Source organism: Cupressus sempervirens, chromosome 5 (genome assembly GCF_028749045.1).
Source record: "Cupressus sempervirens isolate cs-2001-9-10 chromosome 5, ASM2874904v1, whole genome shotgun sequence".
In the NCBI taxonomy this organism is placed as follows: domain Eukaryota; kingdom Viridiplantae; phylum Streptophyta; class Pinopsida; order Cupressales; family Cupressaceae; genus Cupressus; species Cupressus sempervirens.
The window spans coordinates 666,651,965-666,666,413 of record NC_143122.1 but is presented as its reverse complement, the minus strand read 5'-3'; the positions used below and the strand labels follow the sequence as shown (position 1 = coordinate 666,666,413).

General features: G+C 31.1%; 2 protein-coding genes across 2 annotated transcripts; both read right to left on the bottom strand.

Annotated features, from left to right (window-relative positions):
• Positions 1-3,201: 3,201 nt before the first annotated feature.
• On the bottom strand, positions 3,202-3,785 carry LOC149557679 (chaperone protein dnaJ 20, chloroplastic-like). Its single transcript, XM_089786024.1, has one exon. It carries the CDS (start codon positions 3,733-3,735, stop codon positions 3,202-3,204), a length of 534 nt encoding a protein of 177 aa, XP_089642150.1. The 5' UTR covers positions 3,736-3,785.
• Positions 3,786-4,023: 238 nt separating this feature from the next.
• LOC149557678 (chaperone protein dnaJ 20, chloroplastic-like) lies at positions 4,024-4,578 on the bottom strand. The gene has a single exon (XM_089830388.1). It carries the CDS (start codon positions 4,576-4,578, stop codon positions 4,024-4,026), a length of 555 nt encoding a protein of 184 aa, XP_089686514.1.
• Between the last annotated feature and the right edge of the window lie 9,871 nt (positions 4,579-14,449).

Below are 14,449 nucleotides of genomic sequence, written 5' to 3'. Positions count from 1 at the left end.
AACTATCATTTTAAAATTGTTACTATTGTCTAATGCATTTCATACCTGTAAATATCAAGGTTTTATTATTATGGTAAGATAAGGTTTCAAAGGGATCTAAAATCCTTTACCAAAAAGTATTAGTAGAAAAATAAATTAGCAATTATATTAATCATCATGGTTTGCAAGAAAAATGTTGCAGTCATAGTAAAAATAGGAAAAAAAAAATGCTAGAATAAAATGAGAGACAAATAAACAAGGAAATAGTTAGACAACCTTAGAAACATTCTTGAAAGTGTCAATTTTTTTTGCCTTGAGATGGTTTATGTTGACAGATACTTTCTTAGGCTCTTGAATATCTTGTAGAAGTTTTTGTGCTTTTATTTTCATATTCCTGCTTTCTCTTGTTGCAATCAGATGCATCATCTTAATGACTATCATTGTCCATCTCCAAGTCCACAAAAAAATTATCCTACTACATGCTCTACATATTTACCACTATAATATTCAATCTATGTGTTATAGTCTTTGTAGAGATTCTACTAAAGATTATTTTGGGCAAGATTTGTGAAGTGTTGAGGAGAAGAATTCAATGGTTGTTTTTTCTAAGAAAACATCGGACTTCCTAGAAAATATGAAAAAAGATCACCCATAGATGGATGGAAAAATGAATAGACATAAGGAGGTTATTCTTAGGGTTGTGAACCAGAGCCAATGAAGTATAAAATTATATGTCTAAGGCCACAATTAGGATTTTGATATCCTTGACAAATAAAAATATGATAAGCAGACTATGGGATCTAGGATAATGGCTAGGAAATTCCTTCACCTAGTAATAGGAGTAGAGGTAGCCTAAAAAGAAAGATAAGAATCTATTAAATTGATTTCAAGGGGCAGAAGACTACATAGAATATGGCTAGGCTCGAGGATGAGAATATTCATTTTTCAAGAGCATGTTTTTTAATCCTTTCATATCTTTATTTTTGATTCCATATCTGTTTACCTTTCTATTTTATATTTATTAGATCTTAGCTACCTTTTAATCTTACTTCTTCTTGTTTGTCCAAACTATTGAATCTATGTCTATATTTTGTTAAAGGGTTTTGGGTCCCTTCAAATTCTAACTTTTCCATGGTTAAAAAAAAAGACAAGATATTAATTTGGATATGAACTTCTTAAATTTATCACTATAGACTCTATCAATATTGATAGAATACACATTAAGAAATTAAGGGACAATCACCTCCTATACAGATTCATACCTAAATATAGTCCATCATAAGTTTAGATAACAAATATGCATTAATATTTTTAGAATCATTATCCAAACATAGAGACAAGACACAACCAAATCCTCCTTTTCTAGATGATGTATAGTGTATCTAAATGCAATCTTAGTGTAGGTCTTTACAACATGCTTTAAAAATATATATAAATGTGACCTAAGAATAAATAAAACTATCATTAAAATATTAAAACCCAACTATCTCTACGAATTAGATGAAGACGATTTTGATAGATTTTTAGGAACAAATATATATGAAAGGCTCAATCACCAAAAAATGTTTTCAAAACCTTCTTCTCAAACCTAAAATTTACCACCATTCTAGAGCAATGCTTCTTTAGAAATCACAACATTCTTATCGCACAAGATATCTCTAAAAGAAACTCATCATCTTCATCCATATCTTCATTACATTATTATTCTTCAAATGGCGACAAAATAGAAATAGAGAGAGTAGAGAGACCATTTTCTTACTCATCTAACAATGAGCCATTATTCTCATACAAACAACACTGATCCAAAATCCAAATTAAGGTTAGTTTGAAGAGAGACCTATAATAGAAGGTCATCCACCTAGTAACAAGATTTTTTACAAGGGTCAATTGGTTCATAAAAATAGACTCTATCACTAGCCTTAGATGATTTCCCCATGTAGACTTGAACTCTATAAAATTAATAAACATGACAACATCTCTAACTAAGAAAGTTGAGATACCAAGAAAAGGGATAAAACCCCTTATCAACACTACCCTCTTTACTGACATAAACTAGAGGATGAGAAACATGGCTTCCAAAACTAGGGTGAATGATAATCATCTCTAGGTTTTCACCATCTAAGTCATCCTAACTAGCATTAGAGCTTAGAATTTCCACTCCAAGCTTGACCTTCTTCTTCATTTCAAAACATGTTCTCACCATTAAATCAATATAGTATCATAAATGGTAAATGAAATAATTGTTAGACAATTTACCCACAACTTATCTAAATATACTTTTTAAATTTAAATTTTGAAAAATCTTATGTTGGTATACATGATTTATGAATTTTGTATATAACTACTTATTTGAAAATACTACATAAATAAATAAAAATTGCAAATTCTACCTTTTATTTCATAATTACTTTTGATGTGCACAAATTAACTAGTCTTATTTTATATTTCAATTTGTAGTAATCTTAAAACATCACCATTTTTATTTTTTAAAATATAAAAAATAAAGATAATAATCCACTAATCCAAACATGCATCTATCAATTGACATTTTAAAACATAAATTTAAATTGATTGGCTTTTAATCAAGCATTTGTTTCTAAACATCCAATGTAGATAACATGTGATATTTGAAAGTTATGTCGGCAAAAATACTTGATTTGCCTATACTTTCAGTGAGTGCAAGGCAAATGAGGCCCAGATCGTGCCCCACGTTGACATCAAGTGGATACTTGATAGAATAGAATATAGCTGGATATACATGGCCACCCTTAAACATAACACACTAAAGAAAAAATTAAGCTTGGAAAAATAATTCATTTTTTACTATTTAACACTTTTAGATTAGGAATCAAGTCTTTGTGTATGATGTTTAAACCATTGAAATATAGATGATTTTTAGATTAGGAATCAAATATTTGTGCATGATATTTAAACCATTGAAATATAGATGATAGAAACTCACGCAATGTCATGACTATTTTTAATACCAGCTAAAAGAGAGTCTGCAAAACTATCATCCCCTAGTGGGATCCCAAAGAAAATATTAAAAAATCAAACTCCACTGTTTGACAAATCCCTCTTTAGTAAAAAGAATCTCAATAATTTGAAAACCCTAAATTTTTTCGTTTCTTTTTATTCGAAGATGGAATGTTTACCAAACAGTCATATTTTAGTTTACAAGTAGTTATACAAAACGGAATCCCAAAATGATGTAATCGATCATCAACAAGCAGCGGCTTGTTGGTTTCGTGCTCTCGCTTTGCTGCCCCACGACGATGAATTGTAAGCAGATCTCCTCCTGATTAACTCCATCATCTGAGCTTCCCACACTTGATCACTCCCTAATCCGCCTTCATAATCGCCTACTGTAAACATGTTCTGCAGCCTCCAGTCATAATTCTGACGGAGCAGGGGATCTGACAGAGTCTCATACGCCTCCTGATCTTTCACAAACAATTTGCTGCACTCTTCTTTATCTTCAGTAGGGCAGACGTCAGGATGATATTTCAGAGCCATTTTACGGTATGTGTTCTTTATATCACACGCACTCACGTCTGGAGAGACACCGAGAACATCATACAACGAAGATGAAGAAGGGGGAGAAGGAAAGGGAGCTTTTTGAGACTGAAAAGCCCTAATACTTGTCGAATGCTTCGGCTTCGCTCTGAGTCTGAGCCGTGAAAATCCAGAAGAAGAAGCAGAGTTGCTCGTAAGACGGGGTGCCTGTAAACCCATGATTGATGCAGTGTACTCCATTGATCTGTTACACAAAGCTTCGAATTGGCCAGAAATAAAAAAATTGCCAGAAATTCAGCATTGCACTTAAATTCAAATAGATTGATTGGATCAAAGAAACAAGACTTGGTTTGATGTTGAGAATAAACAATATAGAGTACATATATAGAGATGGAAATCGAATTGGGGGTTTTGAAGGAGGACAGGAAAGGTATACAAGTCAGTGGGATATTCGTTGGCTTCTAGAAATATTCTTTATACATTCAGATTTACAAGAACAATGGAGAAATGGTGAGATGAATAAATGTATCATGAAGAATCAGCCGCAGCCGCCTTTTGTTTTCGTCTTCTCATTCTGCTTCCCCATGACGATGAATTATAACCAGATCTCCTAATTAATTCCATCAGTTGAGCTTCGCACACTTCACTACTCCCCAATCCGCCTTCATAATCGCCTACTGGGAACATGTTCTGCAGCCTCCAGTCATAATCCTGACGGAGCAGGGGATCTGACAGAGTCTCGTACGCCTCCTGAGCTTTCACAAACAATCTGCTGCACTCTTCTTTATCTTCAGCAGGGCAGACGTCAGGATGATATTTGAGAGCCATTCTTCGGTATGCGCTCTTTATATCACGAGCACTAACATCCAGAGAGACAGACAGAACATCATACAAGGAAGAAGAAGAAGAAGAATAAGATTGGGGAGCATATTGAGAGTGAAATGCTCTAATGGCTGCAGCCGTTTTAAGCAGAGACTCCTTTGGTCTAATTCCAATTCTTACTCTCCAAATTGGCGAAGAAGAAGTAGTCTTCGTCATAAGATGTACCCCGTTGAAACCTCCAATTGATGCGTTCAACTCCATGAAGGCTCCCTGAGATAAAGTAGCTGAGAGAATTTCCAATGAGAGATGCGTTGAAACTTCACGACTATCAGTGGAAGATAAGATTGAAGAGAGAGGACCATAAATAATACACAGAGTGTTCATGGGTTCGCGAGAATCACACATAATTTATTGTAAAAAAGACAAGACTTTGCCACGAGACAGGGAAGCGTAAATGATGCCATGTGGGTCTGCTTTCGCTGAAATAGAAAAAGAGGAATTCTAGAATCTCCAGACCTTGTGAAGCCCACGGCTTTAAATTTCTGATTGCTCACTTTTCCCATCGATTACATAATTGGAAAAGCAAATCTGGTTCAGATCTCGTTTCATATGGTAATAGTCTTGGATATATCTAATTTGTTTTACTTATTTGAAAGCAAAAAGATCAAAAAGTTATATATATATATATATATATATATATATATATATATATATATATATATATATATATATATATATATATATATATATATATATATTTTAGTGTATAGGGTTTAGGTTTATTCCATGTTTGTTCATAATAGTTAGTTTTCTTTCTTCTTTCTTTTTTTAAAGATTTTTAAATGATTTTTCATTTAAGATAACATCATATCCACTTAAAATCCATTAAAATTATTCTTACATAGTCTACCAATGAAATTATATGTGTTTCATATGTTTAAACTAAGTGAAAAATATCATTATGTACTATTATAATTTTTTCTCCTCTTCTAAATAATGATCTAATTGACATTTAAATTTGAAATATTGAAAACAAATAAAAATTACCTTTTAAAGAATAACCATACATATATAATATATAGCATGGAATTATCCTATATAGAAAACGCTTCTTAATATTTTAGAAAAATAACATTCTTTAACTAATCATGAGCCCACATGAAACTATAATCTAAGTTGTAAGTTTAAGTATGAATTGGATGAGTATTTTGAGCAGAATGACCTTTTATTATTATTTTAATCATTTTCTTCTCAGCACTCATGGAACTGCCTGGCTTATTCCTCAGCACATCTTTATCTTCTTGGAGCACTCATATGTAGCAAATTGGTTTTGTTTGTATATTCTATTTTATTTTTCATCCGTTGTACTGTGATTTCTCTTATCACACTCTGAAAGAATACGCTGGATAACAGGAATTGCAATCCAGAGTTTAGTCTTTAAAACCTTGCTTCTTGAAGCTGTATCATGTGAGCTCAATTATTTTATAAGGAAAGAACATGTTTCTTATATATTATAAGTTTGTGTTTGATTAGAATATCAGTTATGTAATGGTTGGTTTCTGGAAGCCAACAGCCTGATATAGATAACAAAAGCTGCAGAAATATAATATTAGAAATGAAGTCATGGCAGGTGGCAGTTAGACATGATTCCTTCGCCTAATCTCTTCTATGTGAAGAGCGTTCGGTCAGCCTCCCTAATATGAGCAACCTCCCTAGTGAGGTAAAGAGCAAGTTATCATCTCTCGGTTTCCTTCAGTCGGAGGAGGCAACCGGTAACTTTAAAATAATTAATAATTAATAATAATGGCTTCTAGAAGAATGTCGGCAACTCTAATGTGGCGGTTTGCAAGCATTGATATTACACTTGGAAAAACGGATGGTGTTTTTTTAAGTAAAGGTGGCGGTGGAGAGCTTCCGGTGCTTCATTGAATTTATCGTAGTCTCTCTGCTCACTATCGGAATGAGATTCAATATCTAATTATTTTCTTTTCGTTCTTCGAAAAAATGAGATGTTCGACATGCAAATAGAACAAAGGAAGTTAACCTTACATTATGAAGAGGTAGAGGACTTGAGGAAGGATTTCATACATTTCTTTACGAACTAGGAGGCTATAAATAGCTCTAAATGATTTTTTGGTGGACAAATTTTTTTTCTGAAATTTGGCAAAGGTTTTTGGTAGATTTGCTAAATGACGGTTTTTTCTACAAGTTCTTATCTCCCAAAACTGTGCTCTTATTCACATGTTGGTATGTGACTTCTTATCTTTGAAATTAGAGCCCTCTCCCTACCATCCTAATTTTAAAAATGGCATTAGACCAAATTAGCTAAGAATTTTTTACTATCATATTATCATTTAGTGGATAGGCATTATCTATTGTATGGTGACTGGTATATTTAACTTGCATTATTCACAATCGAAAGGGCATCAAGTGGTTTGACACTACCACAACACCCTTTCTATTTTTCATACTGAGTAATAGAGAGAACTTGCCAACTCTAATGCAATGGATTCTAAGTATTTAAAATATTTAAATACTTAGTACAAAATATTTAAAAAGTACACCCTTTTTATTTTTAATACATGCAATCACATCTGGAATTCTGGTCACCCTTGCTTGTCATACGATTTTTTAATGACAATTGGTCATTTTAGTGGCCTCCATCTTAGGCTTGAAGGAAAATATTGATTGTCAATATTTTTTAATTTATGAATAATTTAGTATATTATTTTTAATTTAAATTTTTTATCAATATGATTTTGTAATATATATTAAATATATATATAAATTCAATCTAATAAAGTATTACAAATGATCTAATTACTATTTTTTAAATCGTGACTTTTAATATACCACTCAAAATAAAACAACAAGATTTCTACGAATCTAATTTATAAGTTTATTATATTCATTTAAAATTGGGATATAAAACATAAAATAATGTAAACAAATATTATCAAAGATCAATTTCTTTTACTAAATTTTTGGTTCTTCCATATCTATATGCTTCATTTGAAATTTTATCATTTATTTCAAATCGATTTAAAATACATTCATTAATGCATCTAGTGTATTCAACCTATCTTTGACTATTTGACATCTTTGATGATATTTTGTGTTAAAATCCTCTTTCACAAGCAACATTACTTATGGAATAGTCAGAAAAACCTTCCATAACTTCATCATATGAGGATGACTTCTATATCATTATTTTGTATTACAAAATACTATGCATGCATCTCCAATTTTTGACCCCTTACATCTCTCCAATAGTTGTTTGTGTTATTCCATTTCAAGACTTTTTTAAAAGCCTACAAAAAACAATGTAGTATACTAAAATAATTTATGATGTAATTGTATTATGAAGAAGTTACCATAAGTCTATTTCTACAATTCACTATATTCTAGAGAAAAAGGTTGAAGTTGTTGTAAAAATGAGATGCAATTGTCTCTTCATAAAAAATGATAGTCCGTGTTGATATGATTTTTTGATATAGATGTAAAGAATACAAAATTAGAAAATAAGTAAAAAATAGTAACATGAACAAAATATTTTAAATTATAGAAGAAAGTTTCTAAACTTATAAATTTGATTTAAATCTCATTTAAATCATTTTTTATATAAATTAGAAATATATTTAAAAATCAAATCAGTTATGCATCTTTCCACATCAAAACGTATACTAAAATTGAAATCATAGAATATTTTAAGAAGATTCTAAACTAATATTAGTATATACTAATAAAATAAATATATTATTATAAATTTTTATTTTAGCACAAATATGCCATATATATTATAAAATAGTATTTTTATATTATTAAATAAAATATTAGATTCCCTATAATAGTTTTTGATAGTTTATTATAAGCTTCAAATGTAAAACTTGTGGTTTTATAAAAATTAACATGTCAACATGTATGGTCTACTAACTTTCTAGCCTATCATATAGTTTCAAAAATGGGAAAACTACCATTACAACTATCAAATTTCAAGCCTACATGCAATAGATTCTAAGGATGACACATGTAGTGGATTGTAGAAAGACACATCTACTACCACTGGACCAAGAGATACTGAATTTCATTGTAGATATCAGTATGTGGGTCTAGGGATGTTCATTTTCTTCAAGTTGGAGAAAAGGAATTCTAGAATATATACACTTTGTGATGCACATATTGTTTTAAAATAATTGAGACTTCTCATCAATTAGAGGACTATGACAACAAATCTTGTTAAATAAAGCAGCACAACTTGTTTCATATTGTCATAATTCCTCTCTTATTCAAACAATTTGTTATTGGGAAAGTCAAGTTGCTTTTGATTCATTCTTTCCTTTTTGTTTATGATCTATCTCTCTTAAGGGATGAATTATCTTCATCAATATATTTGTGTTTTTCTTATTTCCTTTCACATACAGTATCAGTTATAATTTTATTATCCAACCATCAATTTGAATTGTCTCACCTTTGTTCTAAGTTTAGGCTTTGCTTGTTAAAGAACATTTTTCATGTCTTCAAAATTGATTAGAGTGCATTATTCTCCTATTTTGTCTTCTCTTATTTTTTTGTCCTCTTCTAAATCCCTTAGCCTTTTCCCTTATAGCTTGTTGAACAAATGATCAAGGATGCTTCCCATAAACTCTAACAAACTGTTCTTGAAATTTAACTAATTAATTATAGATATTTCAAGCATCCCTTGCCCTTGTTTACAATAACTCCAATAGAACTTTTAAAATTCACCAAGTCAATAATCATGCCCTATCCATGCAATGACAACCTTAAGATCTAGTTTTCATTTATTTATTTTTCTACCTTAATATCAATCTGTGGTTCTTCTTCTTGAGTCTCTGATGTCTCTTGTTCAATCTTATTTTCCATTTTTTTTTAATGATTTCTTCCCTATGTCATTCCTTTTTCTTATATATGGTCTCAGATATCTTAGGGCTAGGGCCTTAAGCCTTTACCTTCTACCTTAGGGCTCTTGCAAGATCACCCTTAACCTATTCTTTTATCTCCACTTCTAAAGCAGATCTTGTAGATCTCCTTGGGGTGTTGTGAACTTAAAGTATAATTTGAACCCTTATGATCTCAACTTATTCTTCTTCCTTAGTGTTTTCTTTTGCAATTTTAATGTTTATGGCCTCTGTAATAGGATCTTTTAATTGTTTAGTACTTTTGCCTTCAAGATTTTCTTTAGAGTAAACCTCACATGCCTTCTTCTTACCTTCTTGCCACTATTCATTTCTCATTTCTCCTTCCATTGCCATCCTCTTTGTCATATTTTCCATGTTTTTATTCCTAGTTCCTTTTGCACATTATATATTCTCGTAATATATTGAATTTCTTTTGGTATATACACCATCTCTCAGATGTTATATCTCTAGTTGAATAGAGCATAACCTTGGCATATCCTTATAAAGTTTCTTGAGTTATTTCATAACCCATAGGATGTACATGAATATTTTCCTTGGCTCAAATGCTTCAATGCAAGTATAGTGAGTTTCTACCATGAAGCAAATGTCCTCTACATACTTTTCTACTAATGCCCTTAGAAATCTATATACTTTCTTCATATACATATCAAATCCTTTAATCATTCAAAAGATATCTATATTTATTTTTTCTTTGTGTTGCATGTCATAATGTCCTATAATAAGGTCCATGGTACACCTATTATTAGTCCATTCTCTAGGGTGGATATTAGGAAATTGATGCATGGTATGGAAGAATATGTACATGATCAATGATCCAAATCTAAATGGCTCATGCTTTTCAAGTTTGATTCTTCTCGTGTTCTCAAGTAATTATTGTTTTATGATCTTGCATACATCAAAGTATTCTCTATCAATTACCATCTTATAAGTTGTATGAATGACTCCTTCTTTAGTTGAATTACATCAAGTATTGTAACACATATTATATCCAAGTATCCTTGCAATCAACCTCATATTAGTTTTCACTATGCCTAATAATTACACATGTTCTCTATCCAATTTAGGGTCTATATTTTTCTCCACTTTCTTCTGCACTAACTCAGTTACTACTAGAATTGTACTATCATTGTTCAATCTAATTACTAGGTTCATCAATTCCTTAGCTGTCATAGTAGGTTAGTCACCTAGCCAGAACATTTCATCATGATTTTTTCTTTAAAAAATTATTATTCACTCTTGCTCTTCAAATTCTTTATAATCAACATATTGTAGGATGTTCAATTTTTATAAGTGACTAAAATGTGGTTTTAAGGTCTTATCATCATTATAAACTTTATTGAAATGTGAACCTATGTTGTCATCTTCAATGGACTCTAATTTGGAATAGATTTGGGCCCTAATATCTTTTGCGTGTAATACAACTTCAAGGGTTTCACCTATAGCATTGTCTTCAATAGATATAAAAGGGTGTTTATTAAACTAATATCTTGTCATATCCTTAACATTACAAAGCTAAGGCTTATCCTTGACTTTCCATCTTTACAAAAAACTACAATAGCAAGTTTAAATTCACTTCACAATAGATCAATTACCTTGTTATGATCTTGCCAGGGTATTCAAAATATATCTATAAATGCTTCCAATTCTACTTGCAATAATTTTAAAGGCTCTCTCTTCAATCTCTTAGCTTGAATGATGAAAAAAGAATCCAACCTTTCCCTTAAATTCTTGCAAAAACACTTTATCATTGTATACACCCAAAAATGGTCGCCTAGATTATGGGCCCTCATTATTCAATTTATCAAATTTTCTGAATCAATGGTTTGTAATATTTTATTAAATCAATTCAAATCAATTTCCTTGATCAAATTCGATTTATTTCATTTCTAAGATTGATCATTTTATTCCAAGTCTTATTTAATTAAAAGAAAATCTTCTCTTTTAATTAAATAAAATAAAATCCCCATTTAATTAAAAGAAAACCTCTCTTTTAATTAAACAGTTCATCCACATTTAATTAATTAAGAGAAAAACCTCTCTTTTAATTTAATTAAATATCTTCTATTTAATTAAAAAGAACTTGCTCCCTTTTAATTAAATAAAAATTTCACTTAAATATCTCTTTTGATGAAAAAAGGAAATAAAATAAATTCTTTTTATTTAATTTCTCTACACTTAAAAAAAGTGATCTAAGTGAGATTTATCTTTCCACTTTCTCCTCAACCACTCCTCTTTTCTAATTGGTGGGAATCTTGTCTCACATGGATCACCACTTTCTTCTCAACCACTCCTCTTTTCTCATTGGTGGAATTTTGTCTCACATGGATCAAGCTCTATTATCCCATATTGGTTGTGAGAAGCCTCTCACCTCCATAATTTCCTTTATAAGGGAGAGCCCTCTCCTCATGTTAGACACCCATGATTATGCTATCGTTATGCTACAAGTTTGAAGACCAATTTTTGAAGGAGTTTGAATACAAAAGCTTCATTTCTTGTCCAAATGTTCTTTACATGACAAATTTTCCCTAGCTTGGGTACTCTTGAGGAGTCAACCTTTGAAGATCACTTTCACTTGCTTCATACACTCCTTGCTTATCCATAATATCCATTAGCTTATTGCTTCATCATGTCCTCCACCTTGTTAGACATTGGGACTGCATGATGTGATCTTGCTTAAGAGTTTAATGCCCATTCTGTCTAGGGGTATCTTTGTACATATTTATGGATCCTGAATAAAAAATCCAAAAAATTTGATATATTTTAAAAAATCCAAAAAAATGATATATTGTAAAAATTCTAAAAATTGAAAAATGTCCTGAAAAAATGATCATCTTAGTGACAACCTAGCAAAAGGAACTTTGATGTATCTTCAAAAAAATTATATATTCCAAAAATACAAAAAAAAATAAAAAATTCAAAAATTTTAAAAAATAGAAAAAGTGCCTTGGTGAAAACCTGGAAACAGGCGCCTTGGTAGCAAAAATACAAAAAATTTTTTTTTATAAAAAGTCCTAAAAAAAATAAAAAAATAAAAAAAAATCCAAGTGGTGAAAACTTGGAAATGAGCGTTACTTGAGGCCTTTGCACCCCTATTTCTTAGCACATGTCCTCGACACTTAGCCTTTCTCCACCTTGCCTTGTCCTTGTTACCTTGCTTTGGAATTGGTCTTTGTCTAGGAGGCATAACTATGTTAGCTTTGGTTTCTTAGATGTGTGAGTCTTTAGGACACCTCGCAAATGGTGCTTTTCAACACCCATTGACATCGAGTGTTTTTCAACACTTATTGGTTTGGTCTTACCCAGTATCATCATGTGATCTTACCCTCCTGCAAGCATTTGATCCTTGTCCTCAGAACTCAGTATCAGTTAACACACTTCAATTTTTAAACACAACACTTAATGCTTGACTTATGTCATGATCTTTTCTTTTTGTGCTGACTGTTATTGATTTTTGTTGAGTGTCCTTGTCTGATAAGTCTCTCCGGGATGCATCACTAGAGGACTTGGGGCATGGGACATGTGTTTTTTTTTTTTTTTTTTGCTTGCGGGTGTGGTCTTGAACTCTAGAGTGTCTTTTTTTGTCCCCTTGAAACGCATAGGAGATTTGAGACATCATCCTTGATTGTTTTTGCACAACCATTCTTATAGTCATCTTGGCATCTATGCCTTGATGCGAGCATAGTTTTTCTATATTAAATTGGGTAAGCTAACATCGAAGTCATCTTGACCTTTATGTCTTTGATGCTTATGTTAGAATCTTTCCACATTTCAATCCAATATAAATCGCATTCATATCTTCATAGTTTCATTTGTAACTAGTGATGATTGTGTGATTTTTCGATGTCCGTTAATAATGGCCCAATGATGAAAATAAGTTCTTTTACATTATCTAATGAATGATGAACACAAAATCCTATGTTACAGTTGCTCTTTTGCAAGTACACCATTGCATTTCATGTAGCTTGCATTATTAGACTTCATGTTAGTTTGCATTTTTAGGCTGCATTATGAGTTTGAGAGGGTTCTCCTTTCATCTTTATTGTGGACATTTAATCAATTATGGTCACATTTTGATCTTCATTTCCTTATTTTCTGTCATGATCTCAATCAAAATTTCTATCTTAAACAGTTGATTGATTTTTGGAGCATTTTCTTTTCTTATTTCTATTTCTTTCCATATCTTTCAAACTTCTATCTTCCATTTTCTTTTTCCCCACTTCTTTTCTTCTAAATCGCCTTTGGGGCATAATATTTCATGCTTGATGATCTACCTTGGTTCTATGATTCTTATATCTTTCATCTTACATCAAGAACCTTATCTTTTGTTCGATTTGATCAAATTTATCAATTTGTTGGTTCTCCTCTATCTCATTTTGATTTCGATCACGAGGGGGCAGTAATTATCAATTTCAATCCTTGATTCAGTTTTATCAATTTTATATTCGACTTTTTCAAGTTAAAATTTATTTGTATTCTTTGTCCTGATGTGTTCCCGAGTCGACCACACATCTGGGTTGTTTTGTGATCCAAAATTGACCTCACACTTCAATTTCTTTCTTTGACTACATGTGTTCCCAAATCGATCACACATTAGTCAAAGAGGGGCAAATGTATGCACCCAAAAATGGTCGCCTAGACTATGGGCCCCCATTATTCAATTTATCAAATTTTTTGAATCAATGGTTTGTAATATTTTATTAAATCAATTCAAATCAATTTCCTTGATCAAATTCAATTTATTTCATTTCTAAGATTGATCATTTTATTCCAAGTCTTATTTAATTAAAAGAAAATCTTCTCTTTTAATTAAATAAAATAAAATCCCCATTTAATTAAAAGAAAACCTCTCTTTTAATTAAACATTTCATCCACATTTAATTAATTAAGAGAAAAACCTCTCTTTTAATTTAATTAAATATCTTCTATTTAATTAAAAAGAACTTGCTCCCTTTTAATTAAATAAAAATTCCACTTAAATATCTCTTTTGATGAAAAAAGGAAATAAAATAAATTCTTTTCATTTAATTTCTCTACACTTAAAAAAAGTGATCTAAGTGAGATTTATCTTTCCACTTTCTCCTCAACCACTCCTCTTTTCTAATTGGTGGGAATCTTGTCTCACATGGATCACCACTTTCTTCTCAACCACTCCTCTTTTCTCATTGGTGGAATTTTGTCTCACATGGATCAAGCTC

What these genes read in the sequence shown, in the direction of transcription:
- LOC149557679 (XM_089786024.1), bottom strand. Translation starts at nt 3,735, where the DNA reads ATGGAGTACACTGCATCAATCATGGGTTTACAGGCACCCCGTCTTACG.
- LOC149557678 (XM_089830388.1), bottom strand. Translation starts at nt 4,578, where the DNA reads ATGGAGTTGAACGCATCAATTGGAGGTTTCAACGGGGTACATCTTATG.